The sequence below is a fragment of the Pyxicephalus adspersus genome, chromosome 1 (assembly GCF_032062135.1).
Source record: "Pyxicephalus adspersus chromosome 1, UCB_Pads_2.0, whole genome shotgun sequence".
Lineage (NCBI taxonomy): Eukaryota > Metazoa > Chordata > Amphibia > Anura > Pyxicephalidae > Pyxicephalus > Pyxicephalus adspersus.
In genome coordinates, this window is record NC_092858.1 from 162,841,127 (window position 1) to 162,868,528 (window position 27,402).

The 27,402-nt window shown below is 39.6% G+C and overlaps 2 protein-coding genes across 2 annotated transcripts in view; both read right to left on the reverse strand.

Annotated features, from left to right (window-relative positions):
• LTN1 (listerin E3 ubiquitin protein ligase 1) overlaps window positions 1-18,282 on the reverse strand; it is a 51,191-nt gene extending 32,909 nt beyond the window's left edge. The window contains exons 1-8 of the mRNA XM_072398023.1: window positions 18,033-18,282; window positions 14,824-15,027; window positions 13,737-13,835; window positions 12,520-12,750; window positions 4,703-4,755; window positions 3,478-3,658; window positions 2,491-2,664; window positions 1,509-1,699 (exon numbers count right to left, since the gene is read on the reverse strand). Of these exons, the coding sequence (XP_072254124.1) occupies window positions 1,509-1,699; window positions 2,491-2,664; window positions 3,478-3,658; window positions 4,703-4,755; window positions 12,520-12,750; window positions 13,737-13,835; window positions 14,824-15,027; window positions 18,033-18,074 (1,175 nt within the window). The 5' untranslated portion in view covers window positions 18,075-18,282. The remainder of the gene's footprint in view (window positions 1-1,508; window positions 1,700-2,490; window positions 2,665-3,477; window positions 3,659-4,702; window positions 4,756-12,519; window positions 12,751-13,736; window positions 13,836-14,823; window positions 15,028-18,032) is intronic.
• Window positions 18,283-20,906: 2,624 nt separating this feature from the next.
• RWDD2B (RWD domain containing 2B) lies at window positions 20,907-26,919 on the reverse strand. Its single transcript, XM_072398032.1, has 5 exons — window positions 26,736-26,919; window positions 25,647-25,872; window positions 24,627-24,694; window positions 23,622-23,981; window positions 20,907-21,251 (listed from the first exon to the last, which is right to left on the reverse strand). The coding sequence occupies exons 2-5, from the start codon at window positions 25,860-25,862 to the stop codon at window positions 21,005-21,007; spliced, it is 891 nt and encodes a 296-aa protein (XP_072254133.1). The 5' UTR covers window positions 25,863-25,872; window positions 26,736-26,919; the 3' UTR covers window positions 20,907-21,004.
• Between the last annotated feature and the right edge of the window lie 483 nt (window positions 26,920-27,402).

Genomic DNA, 27,402 nt, shown 5'->3' on the forward strand with positions numbered 1-27,402 from the left:
TAATTAGCAGAATTCCACTAATCATCACTGCCAGTTTCTACAGCAGAACCAGATTTGTGTTTCTCTGTAGAACAGCTGCTTTCTTGTAATGATCTACAAACAATGTCACTTTTATGGTATGCAGAGTAAAGCATTAAACAATACTATTTCCAGTTACAATATTATTATTATTATTATTATTAATAATAAACAGGATTTATATAGCGCCAACATATTACGCAGCGCTGTACATTAAGGATAGCATCTAGGCAATTCCAATCGGATCAATGCTCTGGATTAATCTCAGTAGCAAAGGCTGCTCTGCCAAATGGAGCAATAGCAGATGAATTACTGGAAGTGAATGTATTCTATCAATTAAGCTGTGCTGAACTTTTGGGGGTAAATAGGCTTAGAAGACATTCCATAACATTTTGCAAGCAGTACAGTTTATTTTGATCTGAAAAAATGTTTATTTCAAAATGCTGGTATGCGTCATTGGGAACTCGGAACACTGTGCTTCTGCATACTTGAAACAACTGTAATTGAAAAGCTAACTGCATAGGTATTTTTACATATCAGATCCATGCTGCAACAGAACAGAGCCCTCTCGTGGACACATTATGCTGTTAAACTCCAGACCAACAGCTATTATTGATATTATCTTGTACTTATTTAGTGCTGACATATTAAGCATTGCAAAATCCATTGTATTGTTAGGCCATTAATTGCCTTAAGTGACCTGAAGTCACTACTATAGCCATAGGTCATTAACATAGTGGGAAACAAATTAGCCCACCAGTATATTTTTGGGATGTGAGGGAAAACCAGTGTTCCCTGAGGAATCTCACACAAAGACAGGGAGAATGTACAAACTTCATGCATATAGTGTGCTGGTTGGGCTTCGAACCAAGGACTCTAGTGCTGCAAAGGAAAGAGCATAAATTACAAATGAGGAGTAAGTCATTTTTACAGCTGGGTGGTTTGTATTAATGTCTATCTTGTCCCAAGATTTATACAGCTAACAGCACAGAACCATCCAGCAGGTCAGAAAATTAGATTTTTTTGTGCTATAGTTAACCAATATTAAAGGTTTTGTCCTTTCTTAGGCATCAACAAGGTCCTAATTAGCACATAAGCTCTGGAGGATGGTGCACAGGCATTTACAAAAGGTTGATACCAGTTTAAATTCAAGTACACACAGCGCTTTGCTGGTAGGCTTGTATTACCGGCACTCGGTTGATGTGATAAGGTCTTCGGAGATCATTAAAGGGGAACTAAACCCAAAAGTGCCTAAAACAAAAATAATCCACTTACCTTTAATCCCGCAGGGCAGTCCGATCCATCCGGAGGTGTCTTCCATTGGGTCCCACGTTGTCCCAGCATCCATCCGCGTCTTCAATTCTTCTTCCGAGTACTTCTTACTACGTCACCCGACTCGGGCGTGAGATTGGGTGATGTAGGTTGGAAAAATTGACAATTCCTGGCAAAGTCACATCACAAGTACATAAGTAAACATAAGGAACACTTACCCCTGTATTATAGATTCAAACATTGTGTTGTAAAAGTCCAGCCGGGGGCTTTTTATATCACAGGGAACTCTGCTAATGAAAGGCAATAGATTGGGGAAGATAATGGTCGCCAGGCCTCTGCCTCCCTCTCTGAGAACAGTCCAAAACTTGGGCAGAACTCCCTTCTTGGCACTAACATGATCCCAACATTTCTAGAAAAAAAAATTAATTTCATGAGTACCACACACTTTAAAACACTTGTCATCCTACATAATAAGGGCTGTCCGAGTTTACAGACCCCATTTCGATTAAAAAAAACTTTAATAATAATTGATACTTTTTTCTTCTTTTTTTTAAAACTTACATGGTAAACTGTTGCCACTCTCTGTAGCACTTTACAAACACAAAGCTGTATTGGTTTAATTTCCTGCCCCAGAGGAGCTTACAGTCCAATTACTGATTGGAACAGGAACCTAAATATCCTAAAACAAAAGGCAAGGGGGTCTGAGTACAGTGCATAGCCAATGTTACTTCAGTCCAGGCCACATCTCAACCCAGTCAGTATTTATTCTTACAGACCTCTCCAACAAAACCACATCGATAAAAAGTTCATTCCAAGCCAAAAAATCTTTTTTTGATGATATGTAGAACTTAAATCGGGTTTTACTGCTATGCACATACAACACTGTGTAGGCTGCTGAAGTTTTATGTAAATCTCAACTTTTTAGCTTTTGAAAATCAAGCTTGCACAGCACCCCTAGTACATCTCAAGCTTCCTTTTCTCTGCTGGACAGGAAGTGAGGTGAACTTTTCCGGAAGTGGATAAAACCAGCAAAGACAATGATATGTTTTAGAAACATTAACACTTTATGCAACACAAAAAAAAAAATTATTAGTAGTCTATTGCCCCTTTATTTCAACGACATGAAAATAAAAAGCAGTTATGTGAAATAAGGTGTAATGAGTACGGTATGTATATGTTTATGTATAAAAAATGGTTTACCTCTATGGTGGTTACAGTGTACAAGACTGCCTCCCACAGGGCAGGGCACACTATAGCATCGCTGTCATCAATACTGAGCAACACAGCCGGACACACCCGGGAAGCCTCTGAGTTCAGTAGTTCTGGGTGGTTCTGGCACAGTGCAGAGATAAGTTCAAAGAAAGCTGAGCGAATCTACAAATAAAATACAAAACATTAATATGAAAATAAAGTAAAAGTTTTACTCCCCCAGAATCTCAGTCAAGCTGATATATAAGAACTGTAATGCACAAGTAAGTCAGGCACTAGTACCACAAGTTTTTGCATGTAAAAGTGATAATCATAAACATACATTGTTCCTAATATCATACTAAAACCTACTTTGATCCCAGTATCAAAATTACAAATGATTTCCAAAGAAATAAACCCAACAAGTATACAACAGTAAGGCTATTAATGTGGTATATTTGCAATGGTTATTTCTTAGACAAAGAAAGTATGGACAATGTTGTTGGAGAATCTTGTCTTATTGGAACCATATCCATGGAACTGTTAATTTACCAACAATATGGTTGCTATAGATAGCTTCTAATGAGAAACTGAAGTGGTTTTGTATAGATTCCCTTATTTACTTGTTAATATAACATTGTTTGGACAAAAACTATGTTTAAAGTACTTATGTCTGCATTCCCCACCCCCCACCCCACAATACAATCCTAAATGCAGGATGTCTTACTGGTCAATTGTATTCCATGGAAGGCCAAAAAAAGCAAGCCGTAATCGATCAGAGAGGAAGAAGGGTGAAGTGGGGAGGGAGTAATTATAGTGTAGTACAGTACCTCCTAATTACTGCACTTTGTACCGGTCAGCAGATTTTTTTTTTTTTTTGGTGACCATGTCTCTTTAGTGTGACCGAGTTCCACACTAACTTTGTTACCCAGATTTATGAGTTGTATCTGTATTTAACCATGGGTAGGAACTGCCTAGCATAAAGCCCTGAAGTCTTACACTTGGTGACTGGTGTTTGCTGTACTTCCAAAACTTGCTCTGTGACAGAAGGTGAGCCAATCTCTCCTGTAGGGTGCTGCTCTCTCCATTGGGCAGCATAGAAAGCAGACGCTTGAGAGCCAGCAAAGAACAGGTCACAACTCGGAAATACTTTGACTCTCTTTCCTCTGGTGGGACTGTCCTATGGTGGAAAAAAAGGAAAAAAAAATGTATAATGCAGAACATTAGTTTCTTCATTGACCTTGAGACAACAATTTAAAAACAGGTAATACATATGTAGGATCCGTTTTAATTATTTTTGTTCAATCAAAGTAACACATAAATCATGTCATCAAAAAAACATGGCTCAAGAAGTGGGGATTGGATAAACCACAGGACAGATGGAAGCATTTTATTATATTTGCATGTTTCTTGCACATGACCTGGCTTGTACTCTCTGTCGATATCCACTTACTGAAGTCGTGTTTCGCATCTTTCGCACCGGATGAGTCACTGGAAAGTTCCCGGTGACGTCGGTGCGCGCGTACTTTGCCGGCGGGGCGGGAAATTCAAAGTCTATTTGTATTGCATTCAATACAAAATAATTGGATTTATATGTGTAAAAAGCAGTACATTGTCTTTCATGAACATTTATTTTACAGTATAATATAATAGTATGAGTACATAATTTTTTTTTTTTTTTTAAATTAAAAAAATATATTATTTTTTGTTTTTTTTTCAATTTATTTAATGTATTATTTTGACATGATTTTGTGTTTCCAACTTTTTTTATACTCATACTATTATTATACTGTAAAATAAATTTTCCTGAAAAACAATGTACCGCTTTTAGACATATAAATCCAGACAGAACTGAACTGCTAAGGAGGTTAAATTAAACTTCAGTTCCAGCATGGAGTTGTTAAAAAGCTATTATGTTAAAGCTTTGTATGAGAGTGCTGTCCCTTTACACAAGCTGCTAGCAGGTTTTTTAAAAGTATTAAGCAGTGCCAATGCAACAGACCCACCTAAAAGTCCTATTTACTATTTGTGGGTTTGTTGTAATGATATTGGGATGAGGCATGGTTAAATAGGTTAGGTGGGGAAACACGATTTGTGGTGTTAATGCAAGTCTATAGTGCAAAGGCGCCTCATAGCGTCCAAGTCCGCTCTCTTGTATTTCTCACACTAATATTCTTAAGGTTTCCTAAAATAATGATTACAGTAATAAATGATTAATACATACTGTGGATCACTTAAGGAGTCTGGGGTTTCTTTCAGGAGATGATCTAGTAAAACCTACACATGGAAACAAAAATGTATATTAAAAAAATGTAGACAAAGTAAAAAGGAAATCCACTGTGTTTTTTCATAAAAAAGTAGTAAAAAAAGAATAGTCATCTCAATACTCAATATAAAAAACCTCATTTGTGTGTGGTTTTCATATTCTAAAAACATTCTTTTTACATATTTTGTTGTTATATAGGTGCACTGGGGTAGCCATATTTCCTTGTTTTATATATATTATTGCACAATTTTTGTGCCTTACTTTACTCTATGATAGGACTAAGGGTACGTACAAACGTCAGATGATTGTCGTCCGATAATCACCTCAGGGCTAATATCAGACGAAATATTAAAAGATCCTTTCCAACGACAAATATTGCATGTGTGTACCTAGCCTAAGGGTCTGTTCTAGAAATATAATTTTGACATTCTTCTGAAATCATATAAAATTTGACCTCCTGATACACATTAACTGGGTTTTGCCCCTATATATTTGTATGGGAATAGTCAGACACATAAAAATGTATTCACTATAAATGTGTGTTACATGTAAAATGGTATTCATGAAATCTTCACAATTTGCCTTTTTTACCCCCCCCCCCCCCAAAAAAAAAAAAAAAAAAAAAAAACATAAATAAACAGCCAAGAAGGCCTTGAATTGCAACATTTTATGACAACATTCTTACATCGTAAATGAAATATGTAGTGGCAGGATGAACAATTTTCATCACCTTGTCAGTGGATTAAACTTTTGATACAATGAAGGTCAACAAAAACAAACCTAAGAACTGATCTGATACAGAGAACAAATACTAACACTGTCCCATGGAAGAAGCTGTCAAGATGTTCTAGAACATTACATGCTGAGCAGAAACCCAAACACAGAGAGAGAAAAAGTTCATATTACAGAACTGTGAACTTTCTAAACTTTGTAAAACATGGCTGTGAACAGCCAAAAAGCCTGAAAAAATCCTAAATGTGTAGTAAAAGGTCAGGCCACCCGAAAGTGAAATAATGGATAGAAGACGGCACGGGTGGTTAGCACCCTCGCCTTTGCAGCGCCTTTAAATCTCAGCCAGGACACTATCTACATGGAGTTTGCAGGTTCTCCCTGTGTTTGTGTGGGTTCCCTTCCACATTCAAAAAACATGCTATTAAATAATTGGCTTCCCCTCAAAAATTGTCATATGCTAATAACCTATGACAATGGTAGGGACATTAGATTGTGACAGTTACTGGCATGACTATGGACTATGTAAAACACTGAGTAATATGTCAGTGCTATATAAATAAAATATGATAATAATAATCTTGTGTACAGTGAAACAAAGGTATGCCAAACTACTAAGATTTCTTCTCCGCTCCCTTTTGGTCTTGTATATATACCACGGAATACACTGGGGAACAATTTTGAACAAATTTTAAATCGGTATGCTGATTCTGAAAGTACAGTTAGTTTTCTTCTATCATTATTAGATTATATTAATGTGATTACTGTGGAGTAGATTTGTATAGGCTTTTCATTTACACGCAAGTCAGTGTGGTCAGTGGTTGTGCGCTGCTCTACGTAGAGAATAAGCAAAATGTATTTTTCTACTTACACGTGTATTTCTTTTCTTTCAGATCATGTCTGGCTCTGCCATTTCTCGTCGTAAGTGCCTAAACAACCCTGATTCATTTTGGTATATCTGTGGCAGTTTCCCAATTCCCAGTCAAAGGGTGAACATCAACACATTTGTAGAGCAAGCCTATTTGGCAAATTTCAAAGTTAAACTTGGTGATCAAAATAAGTCTTGGGCCCCTCATAAGGTGTGCAAACAGTGTGTCGAGGGTTTACAGATGTGGACAAAGAGAACACGTGATAAGATGCCATTTGGTATACCTGTGGTTTGGTGAGAGCCAGGAGATCATTTCAGTGACTGTTACTTTTGTATAGTGAAAACTTCAAGATATAACAAGAAAAATAAATGTAAAAGAGTATCCAAGTCTACCATCCACTATACGCCCAGTGGCTCATTCAGATGAAATCCCAGTGCCGGTTTTCGTTACACTACCCTCTCTTGAAGAACATGATTATGGTGATGAACTAGGTGACAACAAGGATAGAGATTGAAATTGAAGAGGACTCTGTTCAAATAGGATTTGATCAGCATGAGTTGAGTGATTTGGGACTATCGAAGAAGGCTTTAGAACTCCTAGCATCAAGACTGCGTGAGAAAAACTTACTTGAAAAAGGAACAAAGGTATCGTCGTACTTTCGAACTAGAGAAATTGCATTTCTGCAGTACTTTAGAAATGACCGTGGCTTTGTGTATTGCCATAAAATACCTGGTGTATTGGAGGAATTGGGAATTCCAATCTATAACTCAACTGAATGGCAACTATTCATCGATAGCTGAAAGCAGAGCTTAAAGTGTGTCCTCCTTCACAATGGCAATATATTTGGGTCAGTCCCAATTGGCCATTCAGTTTCTCTTTGTGAAGAATATGCAAACATAAAGAGAGTCATTGAGTTGTTGCAATATCACCAACACAATTGGGTCATCTGTGTTCACCTTAAAATGCTATGCTTCCTTCTTGGTCATCAACGCGGATACACCAAGTATCCCTGTTAACTGTGCATGTGGGAGAGCAGTTTGTTAAAGCTTTGCCAAGTGAAGGAGACTGTTTCAAGTACATCATTTTGGCATTTCCTAGCCTGTCATTTGAAAAAATGAAGGCCAGTGTGTTTTATGGTCCACAGATTCGGCAGCTCATCAAAGATGAACATTCCATCAGGTCAATGTCAGAAGTCGAAAAGAATACTTATTATTCCAAGCCATTGTCAAGGACTTTCTTGGAAACACATGAGCAAATAATTACACAAAAATTGTCCAGAAACTTTTGGAGAGCTACAAAATGATTGGTTGCAATATGAGCATCAAGGTGCATTTTCTGCATAGCCATCTACTAACTTCCCGGAAAATCTTGGTGCAGTCAGTGATGAGCAAGTTGAACGATTCCACCAAAATTTGAAGGTCATGGAAGGACGGTATCAGGGTAGATGGGATGTACATATGATGCCTGACTATTGTTGGAGCATCCGGCGGAATTGTCCTAACACTGAACACTCCAGGAAAAGCTATAGGCGCAAATTTTTACCTTAACCGCTTACCGAATTAATTTTCAAATGTTTTACTGTGAAAAAAAAGTCATAAACAATAAATCCTTTGTATGAACAAAAGAAATTTAAATAAACAGTACATTCAGGAAAAATGTCATTATTTTTTCATTGTATATAAAATTAGTATGTTTTTTGACAAAAATGGAAGGTACCCTGTATCGTAAAAACTGGATGTGATAGGAAAAATATGGGGTCATTTCTGGATTCACCACCCAAAAATGAGTAAAAAAAAGTGCAAGATCCAATTCAACAAAAAATGCGTTCCCCGGTGATATATTTTGTTGTATTGGTTTTAAAAGTACCAGAAATCCGGCAAAACTTAATATCCATCAATAACTCTCTGTGCTCCATTTCATTCAGTTATCATGTCCCTAACTATCTCTGAGGACTATGGAATCCCTTTCTTTATGTTATGGAGCTGAGGGGAAGGTTTTTGCAAACCTGTCTGGATACAATGCTGTAAGTGTGTGTTGTAACCTTAGGACTGGAAGGTTGTTCCTGGCAGTATGACCAGCTGATAATATCTAAGGGGAAAAAAATGAATGCAACCACTGCCTTTAATGACAGGTGAGTTGTGGTCTTTAATTGTTTTTGTCCCATTTTTTTTTTAGTTTTACTAGTCCTTTAAAAAAAGAAAAAAACAAAAGCTATGAAATGAAGGGCAAAATAAGTTCATGGAGGGAACTTTCCTCTTGATAGGATGTAAAGCAGATTAGTGCACGTTCTATCCAAGTATTTGATCTATAGGTGGCCAAACCTCCGCAGATGTTGGGGTTAGGACCTCGTGTAATAACTTGCTTAACGTAACGCCAACAAAGTCTAACTATTTGTTCTGTAAAGAGAGCTGCAGGCTGAGCACAGGAACAGATGTGTATATTATTTTATCTCAGAGGTTCCTGGAAAACATAACCCAGCAGGGGTGACAAACCATATTTAATGATTAGCCTGGTGTTTTTCTTACAAATCATACAAACGATTCTCATATTTGTCCCCACCGTGAACTTTTTCTGTCATTATCACTATAATATTACTATGAAAATAATCCTGGCATAGGTAAGATATTGGCTCATTCAGTCTTAGAAGAAAGAGATCCTAGTGTACCCTTAGGAGAACAAATCATCTCAATCTCATATCAGGTTTGAAATGGTAATATAGTTTGTCCTAAAAGTGGAACTAAAAAAAAATCAGCATCAGGCAGATGTTTATTGCAGAAAGGGACAGGCGATTTCTATTTTGCAGTAAGCATTCTTACCTGCCCAATCAGTCAAAGTTCGCTGAGCTGTGTGAAATAATGTATGGCAATGTTGTAATGAACGTCTTTGTTCAGGCACTTCCTGCTATTATTATTAGTATTAATTTTGTTATTATTAATGATAATAATATTAATAATAATAAAAAGTATTTATATAGTGCCAACATATTACACAGCACTGTATATTAAATAGGGGTTGCAAATGACAGACAGATACAGAGAGTAACACAGGAGGAGAAGAGGACCCTGCCCCAAAAAGCTTACAATCTAAACTTCATCTCTGCCCTTGGATCCTGATACTATATTGTCACGTGGGACTTTGAAGTCTTTGAAGACTTCAAATGTCAGTTTCAACACCCATTACAAAAGCATGCTACAGCAGCAGCATTAGAAAACCTACCCTGAAAAATCCCAAGCAGCCAACAAATGGAGGGCACATAGTCAGGAAGAGGTTGCAGGAGATCAGCAGCATCAAAATTCTTAAAGGATAATAAAGTGCTAATACACATTGCTTTACCAAACTAAAGGGTCTAGTTATAAAGTAGTGAATCCTACTGCCATTGAAACACATAGACCTGGAAGAAACTCCACCAGAAAATTTTTCAATGAATGTCAGATTTACTGAGCCATAAAAATAATTTAGTTTTGAGGTGCTTCTATTTAACCCAACAAAAGGTGCTAAGATAGGTGCAAATTGTACAAAAGTGGGGTTAGCAGGTACATGAATAAGAATTAGAACTATTTAGGCAGGGTTAGGCCATGAAGGATTTCCAGGTTCCCTTTTTCCGGCATTATCAGCTAAAGGAAGTTCCCTTTTTGTTTCTGACCTAGTAAGAATGTGACATTTACACGAGAAGATGTAATAATGTGTTTAGGCACTGGCTGCTGCTAAATTATGGTACTGGTTTAAGACCATGTCACTGATAAGGAGCAGACAACATATTAAGCTGCGTACACACTTGCAATTTTTGTCGTTGGAAAGGATCTTTCACAATCCTTTCCAACGACAAGGGACTGCACGATGCATGAACGGTGCTGTACATACAGCACTGTTCATGCTCTATGGAGAGGGGAGGGGGAGAGCGACGGAGCGGCACCCTGCTGCACGCTCTCCCCCTTCCCTTTCATTAGGATCGGTTGTCGTCCATCGTCCGTGGATCCGGCAGGACGGTCGTTCGGACGATGGACGACACCGACTGTACACACGGCAGATTTTCGCCCGATATTTGGCTGATGCCGATTATCGGGCGATAAAAATCTGCCGTGTGTACGTAGCTTTAGAAATAGGCTGATTGTACTAAAACCTAAGAACAAGAATTAAAAAGTAGCAATGCATATTCACATGTATCCTTTTTACAGCATGTTACAAATAAAGGAACTGCTGTCCCTACATTCTTACAGCAGGAAGTAAAACTAATATTTCTTTTTATGGCTCTCTTTACAATGTATTGGAATGGTTAGCCCTCCATAAACTGTAAATAGTCAGTATGTGGGGCCAAATTGTGGAGGGTTTGAGGCCAAATGGTTATACCACTGCTCAATAAAAAATCATTAGTTCTACAAACAGCATTAAAAATATGAATTGCAAGCAGCTACAACATCCTAGCCAATATAAGTATGGATTGTATAGATGGGGAAGAACAACCGACCACACAATGGTAATATGTACATATGCTTCCAGTTATGTACAGAAAAAGTTCCGCATCACACCAACTGTTGTGTGTTAGGTGGACCAACTGAACTTTATGGCTATGGCCTCCATATGTTTATGCAGTGTTCTCCCCAGACTCTTTGAACTGGGTGCACCACCCAGCACTTTTTGGTAACCACCCGGCTGTTTTTAAATGATTACTGAAAAGTTGGGTAACAATACAGGGCACAACCACCCAGGCAGCTTCTTCCCACCCAGTTTAAAAAGAATTCTGGGGGGAAATTTAGTTTTGGGACTATTCTTTAATTCCCTGTTGTTCTATGATTATAACTGCACTTATAAAGTATAGTTAATAAAAAAAAAGTAAATGTCACACCCTGTCTGGGATATATCACTAAGAAAATATATTTACCATGGAGTGTTATATCACCAGCTTTGGTCCTCCGAGCAGCATGCTACTAAATAGGGAGCCAGGTCTAAACTGGCTCCATGGAGGTCCCATAGTCAACAAAAAATACCTCTGTCTACCTTCGCCCTAAAAGTAGACCTAGTGCATCAGCAAGTTTTGAGCTGCTTAAAGGTTTAAGTGCCATTTACATTTGGAGGTGGAGGCAATAAATAAAATCTAACCTTACCTTAAAAGTACAGTTACGCTTTAAAATCAACCCATTGAACATACATAGATATCTTCTATAGCCTACACATAAAATGCCCCTTCAAAATGGCCCACCTGGATACAGGCTGCTTTTTCATGCAAGACCCACTATGTTGCTTTTAGGTCCATAATCTGGAACTCGTACCTGAAATTCCCAGCTGCACCATTTGCAAAGTATTGATGTTGCCAGGTCACACTTATTATTATTAAACAGGATTTATATTACACAGCGCTGTACATTAAATAGGGGTTAAAAATGACAGACAAATACAGACAGTGACACAGGAGTATGAGAAGACCCTACCCCAAAAAGCTTACAATCTAAGAGGGGGAAGTATCATATAATAGGAAGGGGATATGGAATGGTGAGAAGTAGTGAGGTTTCAAAAGACAGAAGAAGACGGGTAGGCAAGTTTGAAAAAATGGGTTTTGAGTGCTCTTTTAGGTGAGCAGAAAGTAGAAGAAAGCCGAATAGGACGAGGAATACCATTCCAGAGAGTTGGGGCAGCTCTAGAAAAGTCTTGGAGCCATGTGTGTGATGAGGTTCCTAGTAGGTCATTGAAGGAGCCAAAGAGAGCTGCTAGGGGACGCTTCCATGTGTATTTTACATGTAATCTGTCGCTTAAAGAATTATTATCTGTTAAACTTCTAGGCCACACCATCATTCAACAAAGATCACAATGGGTTACTTTCTAGCCCTGTTTCACTGGTGACATCTTCCCTGCTGGATTCAGATACTTGGGTTAATGGGGGGATAAATGACATGAGCGATCCCTCCCGACTTACTCCAGCATGATGAAGCTGAGCTTCTGTCAATGACACCACTGCCTCAGAACCATTATAGAGCCCAGAAAACAGATCAGATGCATTACAACATCCTTTTTCACTATCTGACCACATAGAAATGACTGAATGCTTTATATTAGTTAACTTATATTTGCATGCCTAATTATTGATATAATTATAAAAAATACAATACATAAAAAAAAAAGGTCAGTAGGAATGTTATTAAGGAAATGCTTAAGTTTGTAACCTCTAAAATTACATTAACTCACATTAAGAATTTCATCTTTGCAGAAGGCCAGGGCTTCCGGCTGTTTATGAGGAGGGAATGCAGCTTCAAAGGCAGCCCTGGCAGCGCTGGCTGCCGGTGAGTAGGTGTCACATTGGGCTATGAGCCAGAAGCCCATAAGACTCTTCAAGTGAGGGGCCAAGTATTTCTTCACTTTCAAGATCAGCTGCTCAAAGGCTTGTTGAGTGGCCTCCCGTACTCTGCGGTCAAGATCCTGCAAGCGTATCAAAGGAAAAAACATTATTAATGGATTTGCAACATAAGGTTCATAGGGGCTATAAAGCAATAAGGGATTTCAAGGTTACTCAGCCAAATTGTTAAAACAATTTAATCATACACAGAAATCATTCTGCAAAATAATGTACAAACCCTTTTTTTTTATCCATCCATTCTCAAGTGATTTATAGCCTCATAGTATGAAATGAGTGGAAATCTTTTTTTATAGAGCCTGCAACACTTCTTGTTACAGGCCACAGTCACCTCCTGCCTTCTCTAAGGCTTGGTAGTGAACACCACCACGGTGCCTATGCCTGCTGCGTCCTCCTCTGCCTTCAGTAAAATTGATGAGCTTACTTTCACAGAGTAACTCACTCAGTGGTCCAGAAAGCTGCAGAATTTTACATGCAAGTAAGAAAGCGACATCTCAAGACACTAAGGCTGGGTGCACATATGCAATATTTGTCGTTGGAAAAGATCTTTCATGATCCATTCCAATGACAAAAGACTGCACAATGCATGAATGAGCGCTGTACATACAGTGCCGTTCTGTCTATGGGGAGGGGAGAACAATGTAGCGGCACCCCACTGCACTCTCTCCCCTTCACTTTCATTACGATCATTCGCTGTCAGTGGATCTGTCAGCTGAACTGAAGTTAAACATTGCGATGACAATTTTGTGGCTGAAATTGTAGATTAAACTTAGGTTTGGGATATTTTGTTAGCATTTGTATCAACAGCTAGGACATCCAGCACCCATTTCTTTCAGTGACCACCTCTCCTTGCTGCACATCGAACAGGTTGCTGTCTAAGAGAGAAACCCAGACTGGTGGCAATACACCAGTTGTGTGAACAGAGGAGTTCCCAGAAAGGAAGGGCAGTATTTTTGCACATTTTAGCTAACCTACATTCATAACCATGTTGTCTCCATCTTTTTCCTGTCAACATACAAATAAAAAAGCTGTCCATAAACACTTTATTTACCAAAGAGATTTTGCAGTAATTTCTGGGCCAATATGGTAGGACACCCCGGACTGTCTCGATCTCTCTCTCTTTGCACATTGCTCCAAACTCTTGCATTGCCTGTACAACAAAAAATGAATGATCATTAAACAAAAATGAAATGTTCAGGTAAGATAGAATAATAAATGAATTCTAATTTAGGTTTGGTAATTGTTTTAAATGAAATGGTAATAAAGAAGCAGCAAAAGAAATGATGAAACATATGTACAGAATTGATGAAGCAGAAGGAGAATGTCTTAAACCGCAGGTACAGCTTCTCTTCCAGAAAAGGAATCGGTGAGAAGTCTAAATCCGGTGATTTTGTCAGTCAAAAGGCAGCAATGCCACAAATGATGCCACTCTGCAGCTATCTGACATCCAAGGTCAAGAAATAATTTAGCTTGCCCCTATATGTGGCCACTTTTGCTACTTGGCATGTCATAGTTAAGAAGGTCTGAGGTAGGACAAAAAGTTCAACTTGTATATTGCAGCTGTAGCTTTTTCTGGCCTGATTTGTTTAAAGCATGCTGTGAGCAGGGTATTGGGGATGGAGGTGAGTAAAATACAATGCATGGGCCAGGAGATGTAAAAGTTGTATTTAGCAATTTTTCTAAAATCCCTTGGCTCAAATCTTTAAAAGTATGAAAAATTCAGGTCCTATTTGGACCTGAGGGCAGCCACCCTGGGCAGTGCTGCTCTTTGCAGCGTTGGGTCCCAGGTTCGAATCTCAGCCAGGACACTATCTGCATGGAGTTTGCAGGTTCTCCCCCACACAGGGTTTCCTCCGGGTACTCTGGTTTCCTCCCACATTCCAAAAACATGCAGTTAGGTTAATTGGCTCCCCCCCCCCCCCCAATATTGACCTTAGACTGTGTTAAAGACATGTCTTTATGGTGAGACATTAGATTGTGGGCCCCTTTGACATGACTATGGACTTTGTACAGCGCTGCCTAATGATGGCACTATATAAATACTGTGTATTAAAAATAATATTTACAATGAACTGCAGTGCATTAAACTGTGCATCTCCTAATTGCCCATAAAATTAGTCTTTATCTACCGTACTTACTTTTAATTTTGTGGTGACGTCTCTCTTAGAAAGTTTGCGTAGTACCATCCGGAAATCAGCATCCACAAGGCTGTCCACCTCCTCAGCACCCTGCACAGCAGGGACATAACCTGTATCGCTCTGAGACGTTCCAAACCCGATAAAGCCAGGTACTGTGCCGCTTTCCTTTGCCAGGAGTTCTGCAGCCCTACCACTGCTGGATGGCTACAAACAAATGCAAGAAACATTAGGATTCATCACAACGGTCACCAACTCATTCTGGAAACATGAAATGTTCTGGCTTTGTTAAGAATTCTAAAACTATCTCCACTTTTAATAATCAAACATCTTTCTGGATATGGGAATCGGTGCTAGCTCTAGTTTCCAGGGGTCAGGCAATGGCAGCTAATAACAGTCATAAATCACTTCCAGGAACAAAGTGCTGCAGATATTGCATTGATAAACTCAATGCATGCACAAATGCCTAGATCAGTGTTTCTCAATCTTTTTAACATGTGGGAACCCTTGAAAAAACTTTCAGGTCTGCAGGGAACCCCTCCTATAACTATTTTATCCACAGATCACAGTACATCAGTGTGGTGGGCAGTAGGAAGAATGTCTCTTACAATGCTGACTATTGGGAAGAATGTCGCCCTTACCCAAAAAGATCACTGGTGTCACTTATACTCACCTAAGAGTCACAAATTGCTTATTGCTTAATAAAAAGTCTGACCATGATGAGGCACTGTGAGTTTGTATAACATAACCCTTCCAACCCTTCTACCCCTAACATACCTCTCCCTCCTATCGTTATTACCATTCCCTGTCATGGTGTATTCTTTGCATGTTTTACTATCCCCATAAAAATTTAAGTTAAAAAAAAAAGTCCAACCAGTGTACATTGGTTTGTGTCTTCACCCATTTATGTAGTTTGGTGATATACAAATCAAGTAAGTTCCTATGCTGATCTAAAGATACATGTCTTTGTGGTGAAGAACACTGTGTGTTTTATTACATAGGTACAAAGTTTATTTCTTTTTTTTTTTTTTCAAAAAGGAACAGGAAGGATTTTCATGGCAGAAGAGGCTGTGCATGTCTCCTCTGTCATCGTTTTTCCCCATGCCGGTCGGCACTTTTTTTTGTATACATATACCGAGCTAAGCAGGCACAGATCAGTGTATAGCAGCCTTATAATCTAACATGGGGGAACCCTTGAAATAACTTTCAGGTCTTCAGGGACCCCCTAGTATAATTACTATATGCAGAGCTCATAGTGTATAAGTGTGGCGGTCAGTAGGAAGAATGCCTCTTACATTGCTGGCCAGTGGGAAGAATGTCATCCCTACAGATAGCCAAAAAGATTATTGGCATCACCTAAACTGATCCAAGAGGTATAAATTTCTCATTGCTCAAGCATACCCTAGCAATCTCTGGAGAAACCCTGGTGTACAGACTTGGCAGTATTCTGTGCAAAGACTATATAATTCCATTGCACATTTGTGGCTATGACACCATTCACTATGCTCCAATAGTTAGTTCATTGACAAAGTAAGTTCACTTCGGAATCTATTTTAGCACTCTCTTAATCCATTTGTATTTTTCCCACAGGATTTAATATTATTTTTTGATCACACTGACTTTTTTGTACTGCTTATTAAGTTCATGTACACATTTTTACTTAGTTATGACCTAATCATGTTTATTAATGATCCTTTAGAATAATATGTTATTGGTTGATGTTGATTTGTATGTTATTATCACGTCATGAATACTTGTACTAACTCTAGTTTCATGTACACTTTAGTTCAACCTGTATTGGTCTCCATAATCCACTGAGGAAGCCTTTTTAGGCGAAACGCGTCAGTAAGAGAGGCAAGTTGTGTTTTTTGTCAATACAAGTTATTGCCTGGTTGAATTTTGTTTGGCACCATTAGCAAATGAGATCTACGTTAATATGTAGCACTGTTACAACCATTATTTATTAACATACTTAATTGTTTTTGCCACAAAATGCCTCTCTTTTTCCTTCTTCTACTAGATATATTACACCATTCAGACAATGAAATGGACAAAAATTCTAAACCTAGAAAAAGGAAAAGATGGAAGCGCCAACACTAGACAGGAGTGTCCTCCATTGCTCTGCAAGGCAAGTCTACGAATATATTTAAATAAGTGTATTCTTGTACAATATGGCAAACTATAATAATAGATAATAACAAAAATAATCATTTCCCTGACAATTTATTTCTGCTCCTATCTGACAAATATTGCTGAATCAAAACTATCCGAAAGTGGAACTAAAGCCCCACTTTGAAAATTGGTGATCAGGCAGATGTTGATTGCAGAAAGGAAAAGACATTGTCCCTCATAGAAAAATTAGCGTGACCTGTCTGATCCCAGCTGTGCGGAAGAGAAGGAGGAAGACGATGTCGGCGCCCGCTACAGAACGGGGATAAGTGAGTATTATCTGGGTTTGGTTCCGCTTTGTGACTGTAATAGAATGAGCAGCATGTTGGCTCAGTGGTTAGCATTCTAACCTTTGCAGCGCTAGGTCCCAGGTTGGAATCCCGGCCAGGACACTATCTGCATGGAGTTTGTAGGTTCTCCCTGTGTTTGCATGGGTTTCCAACGGGTACTACGATTTCCTCCCACATTCCAAAAACATGCAGTTAGATTTACTCAGACTGTACTAATGACATTGACTATGGTAGGGACATTAGATTGTGAGCTCCTTTGAGGGCGGCTAGTGACATGACTATGGATATAGGTGTGATGATAATCCGCATACCCCGCTGGGCTCAATGGTTTAACCCAGCGGCCACTATGCCATGCAGAATGGCGGGATGAACCACAGCTGGCTGGGGGATGGACATTGCCATATTCCTAAATCCACCATCGCCAGCCAAGGTTCATCAAGCCATCCCCTACATTGCTGCAGGACTCAGCGTCAGGGGGCGACCGTCCTGAAGACCATGGATAACTTTGAAAGTCTTTCTGTGAAGCCTGAGGATCACCATTCTGCCAAGTAACCAGCACATTGAAGGGGAAGCACAGCAATGGCTGCCTTTATATTACTTTCCAGGGTTCATGTTTTCTCCCCCCATACGTGCCGCCTGCTGGGTGATAATTGTGTCCCTGCACTGCCAGCTATGCCAGCACACTGGAAGTTGCCCACCATGCCTGGCACAGTCCAGACGTACTAATCGATCCCTACAACCCATGTTACTCACCCGGACATTTCCCTTCGTCCTCTGCTTGTTCTTTCCGCCCATCTTCACGCTCTTGTCACCGGGGCCAGTTAATCATACGGCGTGACAAACCTTCGGTAAATCGACAATTGATTGAATCGCCTGAATCCTAAACATGACGTCCTTACAAACCTCAAGGGCCGCTGCCATTCTTCCGCCCTCACGTGATCCATTGCATAGGCACTCGATTCACGGGCTGTCACGTGACTGGTTCAATTACCTGGGTTACGTATTTGGTTGTATAATGTGAGCTTCAATACTCAGGTGTTACTGGTATTGTTTTTTACAGGGTTACCCATCATGTAATAAATTATTAAAAAATAAAATTGAGTGGAAAAATGTATGCTCCCAAACTTTTTGAACAACTTTTAGGTTGTTTTCTTTATTTCAATAAACTTTATTGACATGGCTTACAATGCACACTTCTAACGCATTTCACCTTTGCTCAGGGCTTAAAGCGTACCTAAACTCGGAATTTTTTACTTTACATAAAATGGGTAGACAACCTATGTATGTAAGGTAAAAATTCTGTTTGTTTTTTTTTTTTTTATTAAGTGCAACACCCTCGATTCTTATTCACCCTAATTCTCAATCGCCTAGGCAATCGAGAATGAATGGGAGCGCAGTGCCTCCCAGGATACCTGCGTCATGCATCTCGGGCATCCTTTCATCAAAAGGGAAAAAAACTGCCAATCTCACTCATGTGCAGTGAGATTGGCAAGTTTTTTTCCCAAACTACTTCATCTGATCTCACACTTGGGTCGGGTGATATAGGAAGAAGAACCAGGAAGAAGAGAAGATGGCTGCGCCCAAAGGCAGATATCGGGACGACACGAGACCCGATGGAAGAAACTTCCGGACCGTTCGACTGTTCTGCGGGACTGAAGGTAAGTGTGAATTTTTTTTTTTTTGGGGGGGGGGACATTTTTGAGTTTACTTCTTCCTAAATTTAAAGAATTCTTATGTATCCATGTTCATCAAAGGAAAAACACACATTGCATGTCATGTCATCTATGGCCGGTCAGTGCAAGAAAGTTTGCTGACATCAGCGAAAATCCACTTTAGTGGATTTGGACGCCAACTTTTTGAACCTGAAAAAGATTAACATAGGGTAGATATACATACAATGTGTGTCCATGTGAGGAATCGGCAAGGCAAATATGCAATATTGGGTGTGGATTAAAAAACATAGATAATGCCCAGTTCCAGGCTTTTTATATCTAAGAAAGGTCCTATGGGGGGGGGGGGTTAAAAAAAAAACTCTGCAATGCTCAACTTTTCAGCACTGACCCCCTCTTAGTTTGAGGAGATACTTTAAAAACAGAGACTCATGGCCCACCCCTGAGGGATGTCACCATAGCGCCCAGCTTCATGAAGCAGTGAGCTCTCTGCATCACTAAAGACCACCTACTACTGTCAGAACTGAGGTAGTTCTAAAGGCAATGCTGGGCAATCTTCCAATAACTGGCCATCAATGTAAGGGGCACTAATGTACTTGTATTTTGTTCCCTCAACTGTTAGGTCTTTTACAGAGTGAAGACCCCCCTATCACCTGCCAGCTCTCAAACAGCCTCATCCTTTGTTTTTTGGGTCTCCTAACATCTGATCAGTGTGGCTCAGGAGGGTTATACTTACACCAGTGGAGGGGTTTGGTAAACAAAAAGTACATTCCTTTTTTATGAGAATTTATAGTGGTTTTGTATATATTCTTTCTATATACTATATACTATATACTATATACACATATACTTCTAGACCACAAAAAGTCCCCAAGCCTGCAGGGGCAGTGTTATGATCTGGGGAACCTGTGGCTGGCAGTGTTATGATCTGGGGTGCCTGTGGAGTCAGTGTTTTGATCCAGGGGTGCCTGTGGGGTCAGTGTTTTGATCTGGGGTGCCTGTGGGGTCAGTGTTTTGATCCAGGGGTGCCTATGGGGTCAGTGTTATGATCTGGGGTGCCTGTGGGGGCAGGTCTATGATCTGGGGGCCTGTGGGGTCAGTGTTATGATCTGGGGTGCCTGTAAGGGCAGTGTAATAATCTGGGGTGCCTGTGGGGTCAGTGTTATGACCTGGGGTTGCATCAGTTGGTCAGGTCTAGGTTCAACAATGTTATGTGCCTGAAAACTGATGTCAGCTGTTTTTCCAACAATGGATTCTTTCTTTCCTGCTGGCACAGACATATTCCAAGATAACAGTGTGTGGTTCAGGGAGCATTAGACACCTTTTTTCACACACAAATTGGCCAACGTAGTCCAGACCTTAAGTACATAGACACTCCTTGAAATATTATCATGAAAGAAGTGGCCTTGCACTTTTTAACACATCTATGGACAATTAAGGAAGAAAGCCAAATAACCTAATTGCATGTTTTTGAAACGTGGGCGAAAACCAAAATACCCAGAGAAAACCCACGCAAACACGTGGAGAATCTGCAAACTCCATGCAGATAGTGTCCTGGCCAAGATTCGAACCTGGAACCTAGCACTGCAGTGCTAACCAATGAGCACCGTGCGGTTAAAAGGTTTCCAGCCACTTCGACTATAGATGGTCATCTTCAAATAAACAATTTTCACTGCTCTAGCACATTGTTCACCACCTCCAACGTTCCAAAATTTTTACCAAAATCAGCTGCAACAAGCTGGGTATTGGTTCTAGGGTAAGCTGCAATCATACCCTGCAAACCAGACGCTGCTTCTTCCATCCCAATTGCAACAGACGCTCAATTCTAATGACAGCTATGAAGAAATGTTACAAAACCTCGGGCTGACTGAACACAAGGAAGTAGGTTCAAGCACTGAAGTATCAGCTATAGATTAAAATGCTTACAGTAAAATATAATTTAATAACAATAAGAACATTTTAAAATCATCTACAAATTTATTGCCATAGGAAAATGCCCAGAGGTTAGTGTAAAATTATTCTTCACTTCCAGAACTCTATTCATGATTTTGTCCCTTATCGTCCCTCAATCCCAAAGTACATGGGGAAGACGTCTGCACATCCTTTTTCCTGAAGGAAACGATAGAGCTGACCCAGATCCATGTGATTTCCTCGGGCCCCATGCGCATCAAACGCCATTTCCTGAAGAGGTGGGAATTTTTGATGCTTTTGGATGTTCATTTGCACATCTGAAGAGGAACAAGACAAAGGGATGTCTTCTCTGTGCCGGATTAATATCCGCTTCCAGGTCAGTTTTCTTATTCTGTGGAGGATAAAAATATAAAGAAATTGATTGATTCCAACATGGCGACAAGTAAAGCTATAGGCTGTTTTTTTTGTTTTTGTTTAGGTTTACAAAGCTATTGTTAACTGCTTTGCTGAAAATAGTCTTTTGCTCAGAAAGATGAATAAATAAAAAGCAAGAAAGGATGAGTGAGAATATGTATCCTTACTTTAGAAGACTTGGACCTTTTGTGGCATACAACAGATAGTGAATATATATATTAAAATCACTTTGGCTACATACACACGTGCAATAAATGTCATTGTTGTTGTTGTTCAATAATCGTTAACAAAAAAAGTGAACAACGACAGGCCAACGACGACGATGAATGAGGAATGTCGCTGGAAACGAAACGACCATCCTGGCAGATCCATTTGTGCAACGATCATTCAAGAACATATAAATATAGGATGCAACATATATGCTAGGTGTCGGAGCACCCCGTACATAGAAGTAAATCAAGTGAAGGACCCAGAGTATAATATTGGAGTCTTCCAGAACCAGAAGAAAATACTCATAAATGGGGGCCACCAATCTCAACACGCTTTGCAGTGAAAGTGCTTCATCAGGAGTTAGGCAAACCAGTGTTCTTCCCAGCCCCTTTTAGCCGGGTGCAGCACCTGGCACTTTTCAGAAACCATCCGGCTGTTTTTGGATGGCTACTTAAAATTGGGTCACAATACAGGGGCTGCCACCCGTCCATAGTTTCTTCCCACCTGGCTCAAAAATTTTTTTTCTGGCTCTGGAAGATTCTAGTGACATGCTATGTATATTCTCAATTATCATTGTTATGGGACTGGCAGATTTACTGTTTATCCATCAGAAGTTCTTACTTTTGTCTTAATAAATAAATGCTGGCGCTATAAAAATCCTGATTACGGTATTAAATACTGTAATAATATTAATATTAATAAAAAATAAAGAAAAAAATACATTCTTCAGCTTTCGGAATGCAATATGTATCAGGCAAGGCTTTTAACCTATGTATTCACAGTCATGAAAGAAGCTCTTGCAAAGGCCTGGTGGTCCAGTTCTCCAATTATTATACAAGTAGAACAGAAGATTGCCTGGTATTTTACCAGCAAGTTCATAACGGCCTAATTACATGACTCTGGTCACCTTGGATTACCCATTACTTACCAGATCATTTTAACACTGCATTGTTATAATGATATGATGTCTATCCCTTGCTCCCCAATGGGCATGAAACCTTGGTGGTGTGGATGGGAACTGGTCCCTTTATATTCCCTTCCCTTTTCTCCTCCCAACTCACTGCATCTCTTTCTCCAACATACTATTCCTCACTTCTTTTCGAGTTATGAGCACTTCATTCTGGCCAGACCTGCTGGATAAGGTATGTTGGGCTGTTATTAATCCTTAACTCCCTGGACTCTGATGACTTTTACCTCCTGTACCAGATCTGTGATCATATACTTTATACTTATTGGTTTGTAGATGGATTATATGCTCTATTACTTTTTTTTTCTTTTAGTGTAACTTTAATATTTCATCCTATGTATGGCTAAAATTATTAAACCTGATCTAATCAGGAGGAGAATTTCTTCTTTGTAAAGATTTCTGCTCTGTTTGTAAATTATTTGTGGGTCTGATTTACCAAAGTAAGAGACAGTGTTCTCACCAGACCCCTTTTAGACGGGCGCACCACCCAGCAGTTTCAAGTAACCACTGGGCTGTTTTTGGGTGGTTACTGAAAAGTTGGATGACATCACAGGGGCATTGGACAGTTGGGGCTTTTTCTTCGGGGCAGGGTCCCGTTCATATCTGTCTGTCATTTGCAATCCCTATTTAATGTACAGCGCTGGGTAATATGTTGGCGCTATATAAATCCTGTTTATTATTATTAATAATAATTTTGCCATAATACAAATATGATGGAAAAATGTGACATACTAAGGGGTGGGCATTTTCAAGTTGGAACAAAATCTGGAGGGTAGTAAAGCTGACAAAATTATAGGGGTTGCTGGATTTCTATGGCAACAACAACACCTGGGAACACAATTTGTCAAGTGTTGCCATTTTGGACCACCAGCCTACAGCTTCTTCCCACCCAGCTGAAAAAATGCTCCGGGGGTGAACTCAGAGTGCATTCGTGGCATGTTAAAGCAATATTATTAAAACTGAATCAGTGTTCTCCCCAGACACTTTTAGCCGGGCGCACCACCTTGAACTTTTCAGTAACCACCTGGCTGTTTTTAGAAAAAAACTTTGGTTACTGAAAAGTTGGGTCACAATACAGAGGCTTCCACTCGCCAACAGCTTCTTCCCACCCAGCCTAAAAAAATTATGGGTTTAACACTGTGTATGACACACATGGTAACAACTACATACCTGGACCAAAACTCTTCACATGACTCTTCCGCTCCTTCTACGCACACAATACCGGGTTTTCCTGGCATACTGAACCCCGAGAGCCCCAACTCCTCTGACCATTCTATGATATATTTTCTCTTTAGTTTGTTGTATATATGGTGACTGTAGATCCATAACCTAGTGAAGATGCTGTCCTCAGAAGTCACTGTTTCATTCTGATGATCAGCGGGGCATGCAAGGTTCAGGTAGGTAGAAGCATTGTCTTTAACCCATTCCACAGCACTTAAAATACACACATCACCATTGCAATTGTCCTTCAGGTAAGTGTTCAAATCTGAATGAAGCTGAGTTTGTTGTGAGCGCACTAAGGATGGGGATCTATAAACAAAAACAGAAAAAAATGTTTTATGTACAGTAAAAGTGGTTTAGGGCAGGGCAGGGCAGTGGAAAAATGCTCCTTCTGCCCATGCGACATTGGGCATGCGCAGAAGGAGCAGCCAAGAGCCTCCCAGGATGCGTAACGTAGGTATCCCGAGAGGCTTTGTTCTCCCATCCAGTCTTGATTGTAGTGGCTTGAAGGGGCAGTGCTGCATCCTTTTTTTTTATAGGAAAAAAGTTTAATATTTAAACATTTTAAAAATATTACGCTTTTACTTTATTTATAAGGGTTGTCTACTCTTTTATGTAAAGAAAAAATTTAGTTTAGGTATGCTTTAAGTAGTAAATAACTGTCTGTAGCACTTATGCAAAGAGGAAAAGAAACAGAGAGAGTTGGGGGATTAGCGGTAGAAGAAAGGAATTAATGTGAGTGTGAAAAGGATAGAGAGCAGCAGAAATCTTTAAAATACAGGGAAGAACCAGGGGGTGTAGGAAAGCAACCGAGAAAGAAGAAAAATCAGAAAGATTTATACAGACAGGGAGAGAGACAAAAACACTGGAAAAGTGCAACAAAGGAAGACAGAGAGTGTGAGAATCTACATTTAGATTACATACTAGCACAGAAGACATGTCTGGCCACATTACCTGACTACAATCTCTGGTGGGACATTTGGGTAGTGAGGTGGGTATGAACAGTGCAAGGAAAGTGCATCCTGCAAAAAAAGAGTGAAAATCAATGTGATATGAACAGCAAAAATAACTAATAAAACAAGTAAGAATTAGAAGTTGAATAGGAGGATTGTGAATAACAAAGATACTTCCAGTTTACTAAGGGAGATGGGGACATTCATGACTCTGTTGACAGAGGGTAGGCACTGGTGGAAACTGGGTTCTAGAGGCTTGCAGAGAATCTGCTGTGCAAAGAAAAATGAGGATATGTATAAATTGGGTAGAGACCATTTGTTTAATATTTTCTTGCTTATTGTTTAGAAAGCCCAATAATGGGAGCAGAGAGAATCCCAACCTGCATAGAAAATGTTCAGAGCCATTTATAGGGGACTAAAGGTCCTAAAATCCTTTCCCTATTTGGTTGCCAGCAGAAATGAAAAGCTTGAAGCACTGGAAGCTGCAATCATCCAGTACTGTGAACAACTAAGAAAGAACAAACAGCTTTTTCGGCCACAGCAGCTAAAAAGAGATTAAGAATCAAATTCAGATCCTGGACAGTAAATATCTGCCCCTAATGAATGAAGTAGATCCAATACAGACCTCTCCTAGTTAGAGCCACAGCTACTCAAGGAGGTCAGAAGCCATTGGTACTTATCCCAATAGGTGGCTCTATGGTTAGACAATTAGAATTCCTACAATGAGCCCCTGGACCTGGAAGTCTGATGTGACACTAACAGATCCAGCTAGCAGGTAGTATTTCTGTCTTTCAATCTTTAGGTTTTGGCTTCAGGTCCAAAGCAGAATTGACTGGAAAGCCCCACTCTCCTACAAAAAAATCAGGATAACCCCAACACCTCCAAGGACGTTGGAATAAAACTGATACCTATCTTCCTATACAGTGACGTGTATGCCACATATACAGGAGCATACTCCATCTATTCTTCTGATGAGGCGGCTTATACCAGAAATCTGCGGAATTACCAGAAGTCCCATTACCTTATTGTTTGCTCCATCGCCATCATCAAGCTTGACAGTCAATGTAAACTGAATAGTAAAGGTTGGCCTGACTGCGCTCTTCTGTTCTGCAAATTCTCTCAGCTCCGCCAATGCCAGCTGATCAGTGACCACAAACTCTTCTTCACTGGGGAACATGCTGGAGAGAAGATCCAGCTCTGAGATCTGAGCCTCCGCCACCTCCTGGCTTAACATCATGAGTGAGAATCTATACGAGAACGAGTTATCATTAATACAAAAATCAAACTTTTATATACAAGCAGCAAAGAAGCTGCTGGATATTCTAGAGTAAATAAAATCTAATGCTCCCTTTTATGTGGTTAGAAAAGGTTAAAAGCAACCTGGTGAAAAAAAGAAGAAAAAAATAATTCCCTTTGCAGGGAAATTGGTAAAATGCTCATTTTTGTCCTAGTAAAAACTTATCTTATCCCTGGCTAACCCATCAGGGCTTCAACACCCTGGCTTGTGGGCAGGCTGTAGGCATTTTTGGGTATAATCATTGCTTGTGACTACGGCTCAGAGAAACCGCTATGTGATACCAGTCACACAGGGAAGAGGGGCATTGTGGGAGCATTAATTAGTTAAAGCACAGAGGCAGCCCCACTACTTGGTTTTTGTTTTTATTAGGCCGCAATAGATTATAAGGCAGCGTTTTGCAACCTTTTATCCTACAGGAAACCTTAAAATAATTCAGGTCTTAAGGAACCCCTAAAAAAGTTATACATTGAATGTCAATAAGTGGAAATAGAACATCAACTTATCTCATTTGTTGATCATTGATCATTTGTTATAATCTTCTTCTTTGCAAATACTATACCAAAGACTCTGGCCACAAAAGCTTGCAATCAAAGTGAGCTCTGCAAACCTTTCTAATTACAGATTATAATATTATTCCATAACAATAACATACATAGATTGTAAGCTCTTCAGGGCAGAGTTCTCTCTATTTGCAATCCCTATTTAATGGACAACGCTGCATAATATGTTGGTTGGTATACAAATACTGTTTATTAGTAATAATAATAATAATAATAATAAATACAGTACACAGACTTTTCTGTACATCCTTACCTGAATTACCTGTACCCCAGAGACTTCATACACACAATATTCATCAGCAGCACCCAGGAATCCTTAGAGCTGCACCCAGGTCTCCTCTGCTGGGGTTCATGCTGGTTATGGTAGTTACAAGTAATAATCCTGATACTAACATGTACTATGGAGCAAAGTGCTGTCACATCCCACTCTGCCCTACTCCAACATGGCAGCTGTGTATTGTCACAATATACTTTATTGAAACTAACAAAATAAAATAGTCTGCGATATCGGGGCGTTTTATTGGTTCAGCCATTTTTCTGTAGCCGCCTTTCCATTCAATCCAATGAAAAGGCTTAGCCAAAATGGCTTCCATTCTGGAGCGCCAGGTCTACGCGCTGACGTTCACATGGATGACGAGTTAGGCTTCAGTAACACGATTTGATTGGGTACGTCAGATGTCACTAATTACTAAGTCACTTCCTCTAATACACAGCCACTGACGCCTATTGAGTTTTTCTCTTTCTCAGACTATAGAGAACGAATGTCCAAGATGATATAGTCCCCATTTTGGAGCCATTTTGACGAAGACACTGCCGAGTATATTTAATGTGAATGGTCTTCAATACCATGGCGGATACATGCATGTTAGGGACTCACAAATGGGGTCAATATTTTGATGTTTAATTGATAAAGTCTTGCT

Bases quoted from the DNA above. Each gene is read 5' to 3' on its own strand.
- RWDD2B (XM_072398032.1), bottom strand. From the start codon at position 25,862: ATGATGTTAAGCCAGGAGGTGGCGGAGGCTCAGATCTCAGAGCTGGAT. The intron at 24,695-25,646 runs GTAATGGGACTT...CTTTTTTTGCAG, and splicing joins GCGATGGAGCAAACAATAAG to GATGCACTTTCCTTGCACTG. The intron at 23,982-24,626 runs GTAATGTGGCCA...TTTTGTTTATAG, and splicing joins CCACCAGAGATTGTAGTCAG to ATCCCCATCCTTAGTGCGCT.